General features: G+C 52.1%; 3 protein-coding genes across 5 annotated transcripts; 2 read left to right on the forward strand and 1 right to left on the reverse strand.

Moving 5' to 3' along the window:
* The first annotated feature begins 350 nt into the window (after window positions 1-350).
* phc3 (polyhomeotic homolog 3 (Drosophila)) lies at window positions 351-6,913 on the forward strand. The gene is made up of 15 exons (XM_053883932.1): window positions 351-494; window positions 2,357-2,553; window positions 2,743-2,898; window positions 2,965-3,036; window positions 3,097-3,255; window positions 3,323-3,412; window positions 3,471-3,648; window positions 3,714-4,228; window positions 4,306-4,411; window positions 4,475-4,740; window positions 5,134-5,293; window positions 5,352-5,463; window positions 5,535-5,664; window positions 5,768-6,080; window positions 6,142-6,913. The coding sequence occupies exons 2-15, from the start codon at window positions 2,377-2,379 to the stop codon at window positions 6,297-6,299; spliced, it is 2,592 nt and encodes an 863-aa protein (XP_053739907.1). The 5' UTR covers window positions 351-494; window positions 2,357-2,376; the 3' UTR covers window positions 6,300-6,913.
* Window positions 6,914-7,184: 271 nt separating this feature from the next.
* On the reverse strand, window positions 7,185-11,533 carry dapk3 (death-associated protein kinase 3). 2 transcript variants are annotated; one of them, XM_053883934.1, is made up of 9 exons: window positions 11,440-11,533; window positions 10,731-10,824; window positions 9,901-10,261; window positions 9,711-9,840; window positions 9,550-9,598; window positions 9,411-9,437; window positions 9,182-9,334; window positions 8,853-8,898; window positions 7,185-8,334 (listed from the first exon to the last, which is right to left on the reverse strand). In XM_053883934.1, exons 2-9 carry the CDS (start codon window positions 10,790-10,792, stop codon window positions 7,798-7,800), a joined length of 1,365 nt encoding a protein of 454 aa, XP_053739909.1. In that variant the 5' UTR covers window positions 10,793-10,824; window positions 11,440-11,533; the 3' UTR covers window positions 7,185-7,797. The 2 variants fall into 2 exon arrangements, with proteins under 2 accessions (XP_053739909.1, XP_053739910.1); XM_053883935.1 differs by lacking the exon at window positions 11,440-11,533 and adding an exon at window positions 10,936-11,433.
* A 715-nt stretch (window positions 11,534-12,248) lies between these two features.
* sppl2 (signal peptide peptidase-like 2) lies at window positions 12,249-16,268 on the forward strand. 2 transcript variants are annotated; one of them, XM_053883272.1, is made up of 15 exons: window positions 12,249-12,386; window positions 13,006-13,122; window positions 13,305-13,487; window positions 13,555-13,644; window positions 13,704-13,843; window positions 14,114-14,256; window positions 14,317-14,413; window positions 14,472-14,588; window positions 14,651-14,732; window positions 14,798-14,872; window positions 14,928-14,990; window positions 15,081-15,180; window positions 15,243-15,320; window positions 15,398-15,558; window positions 15,869-16,268. In XM_053883272.1, exons 1-15 carry the CDS (start codon window positions 12,339-12,341, stop codon window positions 16,022-16,024), a joined length of 1,650 nt encoding a protein of 549 aa, XP_053739247.1. In that variant the 5' UTR covers window positions 12,249-12,338; the 3' UTR covers window positions 16,025-16,268. The 2 variants fall into 2 exon arrangements, with proteins under 2 accessions (XP_053739247.1, XP_053739248.1); XM_053883273.1 differs by having other exon boundaries at window positions 15,398-15,621; window positions 15,869-16,010.
* Window positions 16,269-16,334: the final 66 nt, after the last annotated feature.

The raw sequence follows: 16,334 nt of genomic DNA on the forward strand, positions 1-16,334 counted from the left end.
GCAGTATTTAATCCTCTAATTTCCTCATTATTATCTTAAATCTTCCAAAAAAATTTATATGCTTTTTTTTTTTCAATGATAGTTTTTACCCAGTATTTTCTTTTATTACTGTTTCAATAACATTAAAAAAACAGGTCATTTCACTAAAAATGTGGATTTTACTTTACACTTTATTTTATTGAAGAGCAAAAACTAAATTCTAACATCAGGGAACTCTATTTGTTAACATTCAACACTGGCTGATGAGTAACATATTAATAATAACCGTCGCCTGTTTTAATAGTTCCTTTTTGTGAGCCATGCTCGAGTTGCAATACTTCCTCCGGGACGCAGGGTGGTGGTGTTTCCACGTTTTCGCCCCGTCTCTTTTCCACCGTCTCATTTTTTTTATCTCCATTTTAGACCCCACTGGCGCATCTGTCGGCTCCGGGACACCGGGACAATGTACCGGCACAGGAGCAGTTCGTGATGACTCGTCCACCCACAAGAGCCAGGTACCGACTCTCGCGGATGATTGATGGAGTGCGCGCGAGCGTCCACGGCCGCGGTAATTGGCTGAGGATGGGATCCAGATGTGCTGATTGTTCGCAGGACGGAGGGTCGAACACTGGGTTTGTTATTGTTCCGCGAGTCCCGCGGCGAGCGGCACAAAACCGTCCGTTCAGTACAAAGAACATTAATATGCAAAGCGCATTATTCGGCTGAAGTGATTGGCTATTTAAATGGCACGTGACGGTTCCACATTCGGAGCTATTTTTCTCCGCCAGCAACCATCAATCCATACATTTGACCGCGGTTGCAGCAGCAATGTAGAGATGATCATCACAGCAGTGTTGATGGCGAATAATCGAGAGTTGTTTTGTCGAAAACCATGCAACATTTGTTCACGATGAGAACAATGATACACGCTCATGGTGACATCCGACCGCTGTGGATGATCTTGGAAATGTGCAGTGGCAAGTACCAGAGCTGCTTCTCCTGTCACGTGACGACTAGCCAACAAGACCAGAGCCTTCAGTTTTTCTATTATGAGTGTCAAAATGTGACGCAACAGTCAGTCACGACGGTCAGAAACACGACTGAACTTCACCTCAAATGTGAATTGCTTATTTTTAGCACAGTTCAAGACTCTCCCTGCTCTCCCCCTGCTCCCGATTCACACGGACGATTTTTGCCAATATGAGCCACACTGGGTTGATAAAATAGAAAACTAAAATGTCTACTGTCGCCAGAATGAAACTGCATTTGCCATTTTACATGCAATAAAGGTGTACATATATTTAAGTACATCACATTGCTGCAAACATTTTGGATGCTTGTGAAGATCTTTGTTCCCTGTCTGTTCCAGAAAGGGCAGTTTGGTGACCCCCGTCTTATATGATTCAAAACAAAACCAAATGTTTCTCAGCTTTTTCACACACACACACATCATTCAGAGATATTAAAGGACGTCCAGGCACAACTCAGTTTCCTGAAGAAAATGTAGAAATGCTCAGACAAATGAATGTAATTTCTTTGGAAACATCATCGCACAATTTCATCTAAAGATAACTCGTCATTTTTTATTGCGGAACTCATTTTCGTTCAGTCTTGGTTCTATGTTTCCAGTGTACTAAACCTTAGTGTGAGCTTTCAAAACTCATTTTAACTGGATGTTTTCTATCCCTTAATGTCAACTGGAGCTGGACATGACGGCAACAAACCAGGTGTCAGCCATTACAGTCATAAACTTGAGCAAAACTGAGCGTGAATCTGCACCAAGCTCACAAATCAGGACTCTAGATCTAAATAACTTTATTGGTAGCGACAAACGCTTGACGGTCAGATTAGAAACACCGGTGTGTTCCGAGATTTAAGTCCAATGTGATGGGGTTTTTCAGAATGCAGGTTTGAAGTGGAGCTCATGTTGAGAGGACGTGGGGACCAATTCTTGACGAAACAGTATCCTCCTGGGGACCTTATGTCTTCGTGGGGACCTTCTGCTGGTCCCCACAGGTCCAAACCTCAATTTGAGGATGAAAAATAACTGGGTCATTATAATAAATATAAAAATAAAGTAAAGTATATAAAGTCCTGGTTCAGGTGAGCCATGTATTTTGGAGGGTTAGGTTTAGGGGGAGAGGCTGGGGAAAGGGTTATGAGAAACCTCACAATGAACCCACAGTGATAGCAATACAAACGAGTGTGTGTGTGGAGCCTCCTCAGGATGTCCCACATCTCCACACACAGTTGACCACCAGGACAATGGATGAAGGATTCCAGATTTGAAGCAGATTCTTGAGCTCTGCCCCGGCTGGCAGGTGATGGCAGGGAGGTTGACCTTTGGATGATCTGGAGGACTGTTCTATCTTCACAGATTTCCAAAACACCAGGCAGATGGATCGTCAGAGCCCCAGGGAGAAGCAGCCGGAGACTAATAGGACTGTAGCAGGCGTCACCCCCACTGCAGCCCCCGCAGTCGCCATGGCAACAGCCAGCTCCGGCAGCACCACATGCACCCCGACGTCCTCCGCATCACTTAGCCTCCTGCCGCCAGACAGACAGGCCGTCCAGGTGAGAGAGAGCGGAGCCGCGACCCCTGCCCTCCAGGGAGCGTCCCACACCGGTTCAAATGGATCAGGGACGCAAGCGATTGAGGGGGAAGATGGTGGGGGGCAGCGAGCGGGCTGAGGCCGCATCACTGCCACAGGAGCCGCCGTGCCGAGCTCTTTCCGTTCCAACACTTGTGACCTTCTCCACCAGGTGATCCAGCACGCCGTCCACAGGCCCCAGAGCATGACGGCCCAGTACCTCCACCAGATGTACGCCGCCCAGCAGCACCACATCATGCTGCAGACGGCAGCGCTGCAGCAGCACCAACACCAGCCGCACCTGCAGAGCCTGGCCAGTCTCCAGCAGGTGAGCGTGAGAGGCTTCCACCGCTTTACGACTCGCTGACGTCAGGGAAATCTCCTCCTCCTCCAGGCCTCGGTGTGTCAGAGACAGTCCCCCTCCTCCTCGTCCTCCTCCTCCTCCACCGGAGGCTCCCAGAACTCGGTGAGTGTCCTCAGCGGCAGCATCTTCCCACTGCGTTTTAACCTCTCCTTCTCTTTCCAGATCACCTTGCCAGCGTCTCCGGTGACGGCGCAGCTCATCAGCCGCACGCAGGCGTCCAGCACCAGCGCTGCCGCCGCCAGTATCTCCCAGCAGGCCATGCTGCTGGGCAACAGACCGGCCAACTGTAACCAAGCTCAGATGTACCTCCGCACTCAGATGGTTGGTGGCTCAAGGGCACACGACGGCCAAGCTAGCGCCCCTCATGACTCTCCTTCCTGTCCCTCAGCTGATTTTAACCCCCGCTGCCACCGTGGCTGCCGTCCCCTCTGACCTCCCCGCGGTCACCTCCAGCTCCTCGTCGACGTCTTCATCTCAGGTACCGACCTTCAGCACTGTTTTGCGGTTCTGTCTTCATCGTGGTTCTTCGGTTTCAGGTCCAGAATTTGGCGCTGCGGGCACATTTGCCGGGCGTACTCCTCAAGCCCCCCACCCAGACCACCGCCTCCCTCACCAAGACTTCGGCGAGCGCACCCAAAGCCAATCCACCCGCTGAGGCCTCGGACAAAGGGCAAGACGTGAGCAGGTCGTCTGGAAGTCAGATCGCCACCCCAGGTTTGACCCGCCGCAGCTGCAGGTTTGGGGAGCGGCTTGAAGACCTGCTCCTTCTGTCTCGCCAGCCTTCTCCCCGGTGCAGACCCACGCTATGGTCAAGCAGCAGCTGTCTGGTCCACTGGCCCAGCGTGTGGCTCATCATCAGCTGATCCTCCAGCAGGGGGCAGCATCCCAGCACAGAGGGCTCCACCCCATCGCCCTGAGGGTGGCGCCCCAGGACACCCAGGCTCTTCCCCTCTCCCTGAAGCGCCTGGCGGACACCAAACCCCCCTCCTCCACATCAGCTGACTCTGCTCACCCTCAGCCGCCCCCCCTAGTGGCCGCACCTCAACGCCGCACCTCCTTCTCCCAGGTCCAGAACCACCCTCCCCCTCCTCCACCGCCGCTGGTTCAACCCAAGATGCCCTCCAACCCGCCCTCCTCCCTCCATCGGCCGTTCCTGCAGACTGGTCAGCTTCTGCTGACGGAGCAGGAGCTGCCTGTGGCCGAGGCCCTCATCCAGATGCCGTACCAGAACCTCCCTCCTCCTCAGACCGTCGCCGTGGACCTCAAAGTGGTGAGGAAGAGCAAAACGTCCTCGGTGAGTGGCCGCGCGTCTCCCACAGCTCTCGAACCAATGGTGCCTTGTTTTAGAACAATGTTTTCTTTGATCACCAGCCGGAGCAAACAGTGAACGGAACCACGGACAAAAAGGAGGAAGTGTCTTCGCACAAGAGACGGACGCCGCCGCCCAGCGAGGCGGCGCCCAAGCAGAATGGCGCAGGTCAGTTTTCAAGGTGGTGTCACGTCTATTTCCTTCAACTCTCCAGCTCACGTGTCACTTCAGTTAGGGACGCCGCATCCAGTCCCCCGGTCAGCAGGTCGTCTCCGGCCGAGGCCCCCGCCCCGCCCACCCCGAGCGGCAACAGCAGCAGCAACCCTCCACCTCCTCCTCTTCCTCCCGCCATCCTCCCTGCTCCGGCCAGAGGCCCCAGCCAGCCGGCCTCGGCCCCCACCAGCCTGCCCGGGAGCCCCGACAGGATGCAGGGGGCCCAGATCCTGACACACCTCATTGAGGGCTTCGTCATCCGTGAGGGCCTGGAGCCGTTCCCGGTGTGTGGACACTTAGTTTACATTTCCATTCGCACTTTTGCTGTAAGAGCTTTTACTGTTGCAGTGCACTGTGGGGTTAAAATCAAGTGCCAGATTTGTGTGAGAAACTCCGTCTATTCCAGGGCTGTCAGATTGAATCACACCAAAAGTTCAAACCATGCTCTCCTTGTGTTTGCCTGGGTGTCCTCAGGCACTCAGATTTCCTCCCACAGCCCAAAAACATTCATAGGTTGGCAACAATAGATGAAAACTGGGTTTCAAATCTTTGTATTCCGAGCCACTGGCAGTGTAAAATGAGTTGGCGTGCCAGGTTTGGCCCCGGGGCCTTGAGTTTGGCACACACGATCTGGTCCTCCTTCCTGAACTCCCTCCACGTGTCCCGACCTCCCTCAGGTGGTCCAAACGTCGGTGCTGGCCGACCAGCAGGCTTCGCTCCCAGAGTCACAGGAGAATCACACCAACGGCGATGCCACGGCCGAGGATAGCCCCGCGGACGCCGACCCGTCGGACTCCAGCGACTCGGAGATGGAGGACGACGCTCCTGCGCCAGACGGTGAGGTCTGGGCGTCTTGAGTGTTTGGCACGTGCGACTCACAGCTCACTTGTTGCAGCGGCGGCGGAGAGTCCGTCGGAGCTGCTGCAGTGCGAGTTCTGCGGGGGGAAAGGTTATGCCGACACCTTTCTGAAATCCAAACGCTTCTGCTCCGTGTCGTGCGGGAAAAGGTACGGAAAGCTGGAGCACTTCTCTGTTCATGGTTTACTGAGTGGAGAACGTGTCTGTCTCTTCGTTGCAGGTACAGCGTCAGCTACACCAAGCGATTCTCCCTCATCAGGGCGGGTCGCTGGGGCCACAGGCCGGTGGGCCGGAGAGGACGACCTCCCAGCCGGGTCAACGGGGCCTCCAGAGAACAGTTCCTGAAGCAGGTCAGTCCACATCACTGAGCGGTTGCACGCGTGCGCACGCCTCTGTTATGAAGATGAGCCTTCAAAACGGCTCACTTTCTTCCCACTCTCTCTCTCTCAAAAGCTGAAAGATCACCGGCAGGTTCGCACTTCAAAACCAGAGGAGATTCAGAAAGAGTCCACAGCTGAAGACGAGGAGGCGGAGACTCCTGCTCCCATGGCGACCAGACTCCGGACGCAAGCAGAGAGAGCAAAGAGGAGAGAAGAGGAGCAGGAGCAGAGGACGACAGAAACCATCACCCTGTCCGACGGAGAAGAGGAAGAGGAGGAGGAGGAGGAGGGAGAGGAGGAAGGGGTGGAGGTGGAGGAGGAAGACACCGGCTCTCCGTCGCAGTGGAACGTGGAACAAGTCTTTTCTTACATCAACTCTCTGCCAGGTAACGACTCCCGACGTCCTGCGCGACTCCTGGACTGACGGCACCCGTGTTCTGGTTTCAGGCGGCCAGGAGGTGGCGCAGGAGTTTCGCTCACAGGAAATCGACGGCCAGGCGCTGCTGCTGCTCACTGAGGACCACCTGGTCAGCAGCATGAACCTGAAGCTCGGCCCCGCGCTCAAGCTCTGCGCCCACATCAACTCCCTGAAGGACAAAAACTGAGAACTGTGTCCCCGCGTCGCCTTCATGATGATCACCAGTTACCTCTCGTCGTTCCATCGTAGTGATTGTAGCCAAATGTTGTTCCAAGATGGTTTCAGTTCAAGGACACTGTGCGTCAGGCCGTTGACAGATGGTCGTCTGTTGATGCGGGGTTTTTGATACATCCGTTTCTAACGACCACTTGCTGCATAAGCTTCGTATTTATTATCGTCGTGTGTAATTTATTAATAAAAACATGATCCATGATGGCGCCGCTGGTGATTCCACACCAGTCCGTTATTGTGTTCGAGATGCAACTCCGATTATTTGAATTGTAACTCTGACACTGAGGCGGTGTTCCAGTGACTCAGCAACATTAAAATGAAGATAAAGTTGGTGGCAACGATTGAGGCGGTGAATGTTCACCAAAACGGAGCAAACCAAGTAACTTTTTGAGGAGTAAAATGTTAGAATAAAAAGGTGCAGAACAAATGAAGAAAACGTATTTAGAAACTACCCCAACGATATAATGAAATATAGTGACGTTTTTAAAATTCAATACCACGGGAAAAGTGATTCACAAACACAACAATTGAATGACATCTGGTGAAAGGGCATCACAGAAGCTAATTGTAGCTACGCTAAGTCAGAACACACGGGGTTTTCTATCAGCAAAATTACACAAAACCAAACAAACTATTAACATACCGGGACCTTAGTCCAATCAGGCGAATGTTCTTCAATTTAGAGTCCACGTTCAACTACTTTTTTAAAACAAATTATTTTTATATTTTCAGCGAAAGTGCCGCAGCAAAACTGAATCCTAGCGCCGAATGTTTTAAACGTTTTAAATCGAGAAATCCTCCACAAGGGGGCGCCAAACAAACAGAACCACAAGTAGGCGGTTACTTCTGTTTATTTAAAACAAGCAGATCATTTACACAGCTCTTGACTACTTTAAAATATACGTTTGGAGCACTGCTCTCGTCCTCCAGGTGCATACAAGCTCATTTCCAAGGCTGGAAATGTGGGGAATGTGCTGCCTGCATGTCAGATGCCGGGGTGGAATGTCAGTCCTGGGTGCGCACGGACTCTCCACACCCAAGCAGAGTAAGTGTTAGCAGGTTTCCATGCACACTATTTGGTTACCAAGGCTACTGTGCAAAGGGGTCAAGACAGGCTGGAGGACAGGTGAAGGCAATGAGGTGGCGTCTGTTTCAGGCACTGCTAAGCTCCGTCCATACACCGCTTCTGTCTCAACAATGCTTATTGCTTCTTTTTTTACAGTCAAAATACATTTTAAAATATGCTACAATTAAATCCATAAATAGGACTGGGATATGGAGGGGGGTCCGACAAGTTAAAACCATAAAAGGGCTGATAATAAATACATGTAAAAGAAAGGAATGCTTTAAAAAAAATACTGGAATGAGTTCAGAAGTTTTCCTCTGGCTGGTGCCTTTGAAGCGCAAGTAAAGCTGTGGAGCCGATGACTTGAGCAGGATGAAGCTGAAGAGCCTCAGGGCAAGCTGCCGCAGCCCAGCAGCTCCTTATCCGCGGTGAAGGACTGGACCAACTCCTCCACCCAGCGCACCTCCGACGCCACCTGCTCGGCCAGGACCTCGTAGCGATTCTCCAGCCGGCCGAACTTGCGCTTGAGGATGTTGGCGGACTGCATGGTGAGTCGCGCCTCCTCCTGGCTCTTCTTGCGCTGGGCCTGCGTGCGCTGCAGCTCCTGGCGGATGGTGCTCAGGTCGCTGGAGATGCTCTGGTTCTCCTCCTTGTACCAGCCTTCCTTCTCCTCGTAGATGGACAGCAGCGCCGCCACGTCCTCGCGGCAGGAGCGCTGGTTTCTCTCCAGGTCCTTCAAGCCCTCCTCCGCCGCCGCGATCTCTTCCAGCACCTGGGAGAAGCGCTCGAAGTTGACGTAGGTGTTGTTGGGCGGCATGCTGGAGTGGGACTTGATGGTGTACTCCTTCAGGCGGGTGGTCTTCAGGCGCCGGCGCTCTGCCTTGTGGTCTCTCTCCTCCTGGCGCACGTTCCGCCGCTTGATCACCTGCAGGGAGGAAAAATGGCTCATTTTTTTTATATAATGTAAATTGTGTAAGAATGAGTTGACTTGGACATCACGTTAAGATTTTGTTATTGAAGATTTTCAGAAGAATTCAGCTTTTTTATTTCTAATTTGGAGCATCATTTTGGTAACAACGTAATGAAATAACCTCACACTGACTGTCATTTATCAATTCTCCCTGATATACATAAAATATTTTTCTACTATTTATATTTTAAAAGATTTTAAATATCATTTTGTGTTTGGCCAATCAAACGTCTCATTTACTGTGAAAATATTTATTAATATTTATCCATTCTTTACATACTTACATACTATTAATATTTTGGAACACTATTTTTCCAACCATTTTACAGCACATAAATATGTTATTCTTGATCCCTTATGAAAATCAGTTCTCCTCTATAATGATGAACTCTGTCTGAAGCAAAAACCTGAACCTGAAGCAGGTTTCTCCTGTGGCTAAAACACGAGCACGACACAGCAGACCACACGCTCACCTTGATCCAGGGATGCTCCAGGCTGTCCTGGATGGTCATTCTCTTCCTGGAAACCAAGCCATCGTCAGCACAAGACACACAGAAGGTCCAGACCAGTGTTGCTGTGAGGACCATGTCCAGGCCAGAGCAAACACAGACCAGGGCCAGACCAGGACCAAGACCAAACTGGTCCATTAGTCATACAGACGCACGCGTTTATTTCTTACTGTAAAAGGAACTGTCATCATATTTTCATTGTAAATGAAGAACTGAGAGCATTGGTCTTGTTCTGTGTAAGCTCTGGCCTCGACTACAACACTTGCTCCTGAGGTGAGAGAAACCCTTCCTACTTGGGATCTTTGACCAGCAGGCGGCGGATGAAGTCCTTGGCGAGCTCGCTGGTGTTGCTGAAGTATTCCTCGTCGAAGTCGTAGTTGACGCCCGAGATGTTGGTGAGCGTCTCCTGCTTGGTCTCACCGAGGAACGGCGACGCACCACTCAACCTGGCAACCACAAGAGGACAGGCTTTAGGAGAGAGGAGCCGAGCGTGCTGCGACTTTGATCTGCAGTTTGACTTACAGAATGTATGTGATGACGCCGATGCTCCTGAGGGACGGAGAGAAGAGAGTGAATCACTGATGCAGTTGACTTGAAAGCAACCCTGGTCAACAGTTAGACTTAGTGTTTCAGAGCTGACTGAGGAGGGAAGGAGCCTCACCACATGTCGGCCTCCAGTCCCAGGGGCTCGTAGTTGACTATTTCTGGGGCTGGAAAGTACAGAGAAGCAAACCTTGATCAAAGCCAGATGTGGAGCTCACAACATGAGAAGGAACTCTGCCAGAGTGGAAAGTAAAAACCAGGCTGTGGTCGGGATCGTACCCACGAACTCTGGAGTCCCAAATATGTTCTTGAACTCGTTGCCTGCTTTGATCTGGTGAGCGATTCCGAAGTCGATGAGCTTGATCCTGGGGTTGGGCACGTTCTTGTCCAGCAGCATGATGTTCTCCGGCTGGAACAGGAGCGGAGACGTCAAGGGTGGCACCTCACGGGTGCTGCAGCCAGAGCTCACCTTCAGGTCAAAGTGCGCGATGCGCTTGGAGTGAAGGTAGTGCACGCCGTCGAGGATCTGCTTGAGGAACTGCGTGGCCTCCTCCTCGGTCAGAGACTCTTTCTCAGCCAGGAAGTCAAAGAGCTCCCCCCCGGACACCAGCTCCAGGATGAGGATCACGTCCGTCTTGTTCTCGAAGATGTCGTGCAGCGTGATGATGTTGCTGTGCTGGATCTCTCGCAGGATGTTGACCTCGCGCTCGATCTCCTCGCGGCTCACGCCTCGGCGACTGGAGGACAGGCGCCGCTTCTTGATGAACTTGGCGGCGTACTCCACGCTGCTGCTCTTCTCTTTACACTTGCGCACGATCGCGAACTGCCCGCTGTGGCGCAGGAAAGCAGCTCAGCATCAACAGAATCATGTGACCTCCGACTAACACATTCAGGAGATGCCTTCCCTGCTGCACTCTGCTCTCACGGATACTGCATTAGCATAACGCTGCCTGCGCTGGCACAGTCACCTCACAGCAGCGCAGAGGCACATTGAGGAGGTGTGATGTCGCACTTTTGCTGCATCGGCGCAGAAACACAGCCCAATAGATAATCATCCGTCCACTGCAGTGTGATCCATTCCTCCTCACTAATACAATCTCAATTCTTTTTCCTTTTCTGAGCCAAACAGGGACCAAGTTTCACCTGGTGACCTCTACGCCACCTTAGATTTTTTTTTTCATGACAGACTGCGTCGTTGATAAAGCGCGTGCAAGGACACGCCACAAAGGGTTTAAAGGGTTTAAAGCGTGAGCTCTGGGAAGGTTTACAGGTGAGTGTGTGACGTGCGGGTGGGCTCACCTCCCCAGCTCCTCTCCCATCTCATAGTAGAGCTCCACATCCTCCTGTCTGAAGCCAGCCATGACGGCTGACTGGAATGATGTGCTGATGGCCTCTGGAATGAGAGAGGAAGAAAAAACCCAACAGACATAAACACGGTGAACAACAGGGGTCGAAACCATAAACCCTCGAGCTGGTGGAGAAACATGAACTTGGGGAGACTCACCTCTGGACTCCTTCTTAGGTGCGAGTCCACAGACTTTGGGCTGATGTCAGAGCTCTCGCCGCATACCAGACGGACTTACATCACCTCCTTCATACACACGACTGTACACTATCGCTGTTAAAGGGGCCGCGGTTCAACTGTAACCTGAGACCGTTCTAAGTTTTGACTGGACAATAGTGACCAACCGACACACGCTAACAGCATGAAATGAAGCAGTATACAAACGATGCGGTGCTCATTGTTCGCTCACACTATTACAAGATAACGAGGTGGAACATTTAACCCCAAGCAATTATACCATCAGTAATAAAGAAATGGCATCGCCATGTTACAGTGACATTTAAGTGATAAAAGAGAGTGAAGCTAAGCGGTTAGCTTTAGCCGGGCGAACTCGTACGGACCGTGACAACAGCACACAGGCAACAGTCACTCGCCAACGAGACTCCAACGAAATTATAAACGTCATATATAGTTTCTACGTGATAAAATAAGGTTGTTACTTACGTCGTTAGAGGTGCGAGTGTCGCATTCCGCTCGAGAGTAACTGCTGGTCAATTGTCTCTGACATACCGACGCACGGACCACTTCCGTCATCTCGCTTCAAAATAAAAGAACAAAAAGATGGCGGGACATATGAGGAAAGATTGTTTTTTTTTAAATTACCTTTCAAGACATTTTTCCGAGTGAACCTGGGTCCTGTGCCTCTTCCTTGTGGCTCACAACTCTTCCTTTAGTCGATCATTAATTCTCTTCTGTCCCCTCTATTATTTTGAAACGGAAGCTCCGGGTTTCAGCCCAGACGTGTGACGATTGCAGGTAAGTATTTGGGAGGGAGTGAGACCATATGGAATGACGTCATGTGAGTGAGTCAAGCCGCTGCAGTCCCGCAGAGAATAACAAGATCAAGCACGCAACAGTTAGGATCAAACAGCAGCAGAGTTTTGACTACAAGCCTTTCCCGAAGTTTCTGCGAACTCAACGTAGATCCTCCTAAAATGTACAGACATCAACACTGGTTTCCTTGACGACGTAAATTAGGTGAAAATGACACGAAAGCAAAAGTCAAGAATGGAAACAAAAACGGTCTCAAACAGTCTGAACTTTAGTTGCGAGCTACATGAATTAAAAAAAAGATTTTGTTAAAAAAATGATGTTAAGTGATTTAAACGTTTTCATTGGTCATTAATGTTTGAGGAGACCATTTTTAAATGTACTTAAATTGACGAGATCAGATTTTCTTTGATTGACAGCGGCTTCCGCCAATCATGTTGGTAGCTACAGTACTGGGAGCAGCGAGCCAATCGGAGCCGAGGATCCCACGAACGGGCGTGTCTTCTCGGCAGCTGGTGGGCTCCTGGACGCTGGCCGGTTGATGGGGAGACAACAACAACACGCTCGGTATCATGAGGCTCCCCGGGACACTGGTATGGGCGGCTGTCCTCATCCAGAAGGTCAGTGGAACGCTGGATGCAGGCGTGAACGCGGATGGCTGCCGGCGACTGTGTTGCGCGAACCTCACCAGCCCCGGCGGTTGATCTTTGACCGTGTTTTTAGCTGCATGCTAGGTGTGTTAGCTTGCGGAGGGAACCTCGGGCCCTGGATAGGACTCGACACCGGATCGCGATGAAGAACGAGAACTCAAAACCACTCAAGATCCAATAGATACGTGGTTTAATAGCAATGTAACTCAATCAATGAAACACACACACACCTATATATATATATATATATATATATATATATATATATATATATATATATATATATATATATATGGAGTTAAACTAGAAGCGTTATTGAAGGAAAATAGTAAAACAGTCGGGATTCATTTATTATGCTTGTCAATTCATTCAAGTTTTGAGTTATCCCAGTTTATCCTGAATAAAATAAATAACGGGGAAGACTGGCACCAATGTTTATTGGCATTTCCAAAGCGTGCGGCTGATTTTTCTTTTTTTGAAATACTTGACTTGTCTTTGAAATCTTCAGTCATTCGTGTCCTGGTGACCTGTCTCTGAGGGATGTGAAATGTCAGCTTTAACTGTAGCAAGTCTGCTGTCATGGCAACAGGTGGTGGCAGAGTACGGCATGGCCCATTTCAGTGAGAAGGACCGAAGCAAAGGGAAGGATTACTGCATATTCTTCAACTCCCAGTGGGCTCGTCTGCCTCAGGACCTGGGCAAGGCGGTGAGTCTCAAGTCCTCCTTGGTGTCTCATTTGGTTTACGTACCGCGACAGACAGCTGCGTGCGTCAGAATCCTGCAGAGCAAACTGTTAGTTCTGCACAAACCCACCTCTGAAGTCCAGCCCTCGTAGGCTCCGCCCTCGAGCTGTGACTTTTCTGACTCGCTTTCCGCTGCCTCTTCTAGTCCCGCCTTCAGCTGCACGACCTGACCACATCCGTCCTGTGTCTGCCGTCTGATGTCCCGGAGGGCGGCTTCCCGAACCAGATCCCCATGGTGATGAGGGGAAACTGCACCTTCTACGAGAAGGTCCGGCTCGCTCAGCTCAACGGCGCCAAAGGCCTGCTCATTGTCAGCAAAGACCGCCTGGTGACGACTTGAACCCCCCACCCCCGTGCGAAGAAGCGGCTTGGCTCTGACCGATTGTCCTCCGCAGGCGCCACCCGCCGGGAACAAGTCGCAGTACGAGGAGATCGACATCCCTGTGGCGCTGCTCAGTTACACGGACATGCTGGACATCAGCACGGTGCGTTGGAAAACATCCACATGCGTGTGCCGAACCTGAACCGTTTCCTGCTGCTCCAGAGTTTCGGTGAGGGACGGCTGGTTGCCATGTACGCGCCAGACGAGCCGGTGGTGGACTACAACATGGTCATCATCTTCATCATGGCGGTGGGGACGGTGGCAGTCGGGGGCTACTGGGCGGGCAGCAGAGACCGCAAGAAGTGAGTCAGCAATCCTCCCTGCCAAACAACTCTCCTAAAATGTTCAGCAAAATAAGGGTTACTTTTAACAACCGTCCCGGAGCCGCGTCCAGCGTCACCCAGCTTATATCTCCAGTAAAGGTCAGAGTTGTTGACTTGTGGCATCTTGGGTGACTCACTGGTCCCGACCGTCCATGGCAGACGGCGACATCACGCTCCGACACATGGCACCACCGAGAGCAGAAGACTTGCAAGCTGTGGCTTCTTGACTCATGATCTTTGTGATCCCAGACGCTACATGAAGCACAAGCGAGACGACGGCGTGGAGAAGCAGGACGAGGAGACGGTGGACGTGACTCCCATCATGATCTGTGTCTTCGTGGTCATGTGCTGCAGCATGCTGGTGCTGCTCTACTACTTCTACGACAGCCTCGGTACGACTGGGCCGCCGCCTCACGCGTCGCCCTCCTCCTCACTCCTGTGTTTCTCCTCAGCCATCTGGGTCATCGGCATCTTCTGTCTGGCCTCCTCCGTCGGCCTCTACAGCTGCTTGTGGCCATTCGTGCGGAGGATCCCGCGCTGCAACTGCAGGTGCGTCTCTTGTCCGCGTGTCTGATGGCCGAGTCCGTGACCTGTGAACTCGCTGCAGGGTCCCGGAGAACAAGCTGCCGTACCTGCACAAGAGGCCCGAGATCCGCTCGCTGCTTCTCTCTGCCTTCTGCGTCGGGGTCAGCGTCACCTGGATGGTGTTCCGGAATGAAGACCAGTGAGTTGAGCAGGAGCTCACCCTTGACAAGCAGCGGAGCGTGACTCTGTCTCCACACTCAGGTGGGCGTGGGTGCTGCAGGACACTCTGGGAATCGCCTTCTGTCTCTACATGCTGAAGACCGTGCGACTGCCGACATTTAAGGTGCAGCATCAGCCTCCTCTGTCACGTTTCCTCAGCAGAGTAACTGGAACTTTTTCTCCTGGCAGGCCTGCACTTTGCTGCTGTCGGTGCTTTTTATCTACGACGTTTTCTTTGTTTTCATCACTCCTTTCTTCACCAAGGTGAGATCAGTGTGTTGAGGTAAACGGGACGCTTCTTAACGCTCTTCTCCTGCAGAGTGGGGAAAGTATCATGGTGGAGGTGGCGGCGGGTCCCTCAGACTCCTCCACACATGAGAAGGTGAGGCAGTTCCTCTGAGCTCCGACTGATGGACGAAGGTGTGGAGGCCAGTTTCTGGAGCGTGACACTCATCCATCAATTGCTCCGCAGCTTCCCATGGTGCTCAAAGTGCCCAGGTTGAACTCCTCCCCTCAGGCGCTGTGTGACCGGCCCTTCTCCCTGCTGGGCTTCGGGGACGTCCTGGTGCCAGGTAAGTGTCAACGGCAGCGAGCTTCAGTGGCCGAAGAGCGACGTGTTGCGCTTCCTCTCCAGGCCTGCTGGTGGCGTACTGCCACAGGTTTGACATTTTAACCCAGTCCTCCAGAATCTACTTCGTGGCCTGCACGGTCGGTACGTGAGCGTTGTGGGGGCGGGGTCTCCGGGGCGGGGTTTCCCCGACACTAACCCGTCTCCCCCCCCTCCTACAGCGTACGGCTTCGGCCTGCTCATCACCTTCGTGGCCCTGGCGCTGATGCAGATGGGTCAGCCGGCGCTGCTCTACCTGGTGCCTTGCACTCTGCTCACCTGCCTCGCCGTCGCCCTGTGGCGCCGGGAGCTGCCCCAGTTCTGGACCGGAAGTGGATTAGTGGTGAATACCAGTTTGATATGACGACGATTGAAACCCACTTTAAACATTAACGTAGAGAATCCAGTTGAGTAACATTCGTACGATTCTCTCTTCTGTCTGTGAGAGCTGCTGGGCCATCCGCGCTGCTGCAGCCACCCTGGAGCGGCGTGGATGGTCCAGCGGTGCGAGCCAAGTGGGAGGTGTTCATGTCTTACTGTAGCTGCGGATCTGTGGGGCTCCTTCCTCGGGGTGTGGGTGCTTTTCTATCGGCAATGTTTGGGTGCGATCTGCTGCGTCCTTGTCCAGCCTTTAACCAACGTGTGTCCCACAGCCGGCCATCGCGCTCGCTCCCATCACCCAAACCACAGCGCCGCCGCCGGACGGGTCCGCAGCGCAGCCCGAGCCCCCGACAGAGCCGATGCATCAGAGCGACGGCACGCCTCAGGAACCGCAGCCGCGCGGCACAGAGGAGCTGAAACCAAACTGATGGACACTTCCTTCCCCCGTCATGGTTTTTCGATTTTTACTTTGCAGTCGACGGACTTGAACGCGTGGGATGCTGCGACCGACGGGTCATTTGATGTAAACACGGCACGACACTTGCAGAACTGTAAGCTCCAGCAGCTCTGGACGCCACACCAGCAACGGTTTCAGTTGGCAATTAAATGCATTACAAATTACCGAATCAAGTCTATCACGTGACATGTATGTTTTCAAACGATAATAAAATGTATTGGTACTTCTTGTTATTTATTTTGAGGGGAGGGGGGCGGGGCTCTCGAGGTGCCACAGAGACC

This window comes from Synchiropus splendidus, chromosome 13 (assembly GCF_027744825.2).
Source record: "Synchiropus splendidus isolate RoL2022-P1 chromosome 13, RoL_Sspl_1.0, whole genome shotgun sequence".
NCBI classification, from domain to species: Eukaryota; Metazoa; Chordata; class Actinopteri; order Syngnathiformes; family Callionymidae; genus Synchiropus; species Synchiropus splendidus.

Bases quoted from the DNA above. Each gene is read 5' to 3' on its own strand.
- dapk3 (XM_053883934.1), bottom strand. From the start codon at position 10,792: ATGGCTGGCTTCAGACAGGAGGATGTGGAGCTCTACTATGAGATGGGA. The intron at 10,262-10,730 runs GTGAGCCCACCC...CCTGCGCCACAG, and splicing joins ATGGGAGAGGAGCTGGGGAG to CGGGCAGTTCGCGATCGTGC. The intron at 8,899-9,181 runs GTAGGAAGGGTT...CTTGGTTTCCAG, and splicing joins CTGCTGGTCAAAGATCCCAA to GAAGAGAATGACCATCCAGG.
- sppl2 (XM_053883272.1), top strand. From the start codon at position 12,339: ATGAGGCTCCCCGGGACACTGGTATGGGCGGCTGTCCTCATCCAGAAG. The intron at 13,123-13,304 runs GTGAGTCTCAAG...TGCCTCTTCTAG, and splicing joins CTCAGGACCTGGGCAAGGCG to TCCCGCCTTCAGCTGCACGA. The intron at 14,733-14,797 runs GTGCAGCATCAG...TTCTCCTGGCAG, and splicing joins TGCGACTGCCGACATTTAAG to GCCTGCACTTTGCTGCTGTC.
- phc3 (XM_053883932.1), top strand. From the start codon at position 2,377: ATGGATCGTCAGAGCCCCAGGGAGAAGCAGCCGGAGACTAATAGGACT. The intron at 3,413-3,470 runs GTACCGACCTTC...CTTCGGTTTCAG, and splicing joins CGTCGACGTCTTCATCTCAG to GTCCAGAATTTGGCGCTGCG. The intron at 4,229-4,305 runs GTGAGTGGCCGC...TTTGATCACCAG, and splicing joins GGAAGAGCAAAACGTCCTCG to CCGGAGCAAACAGTGAACGG.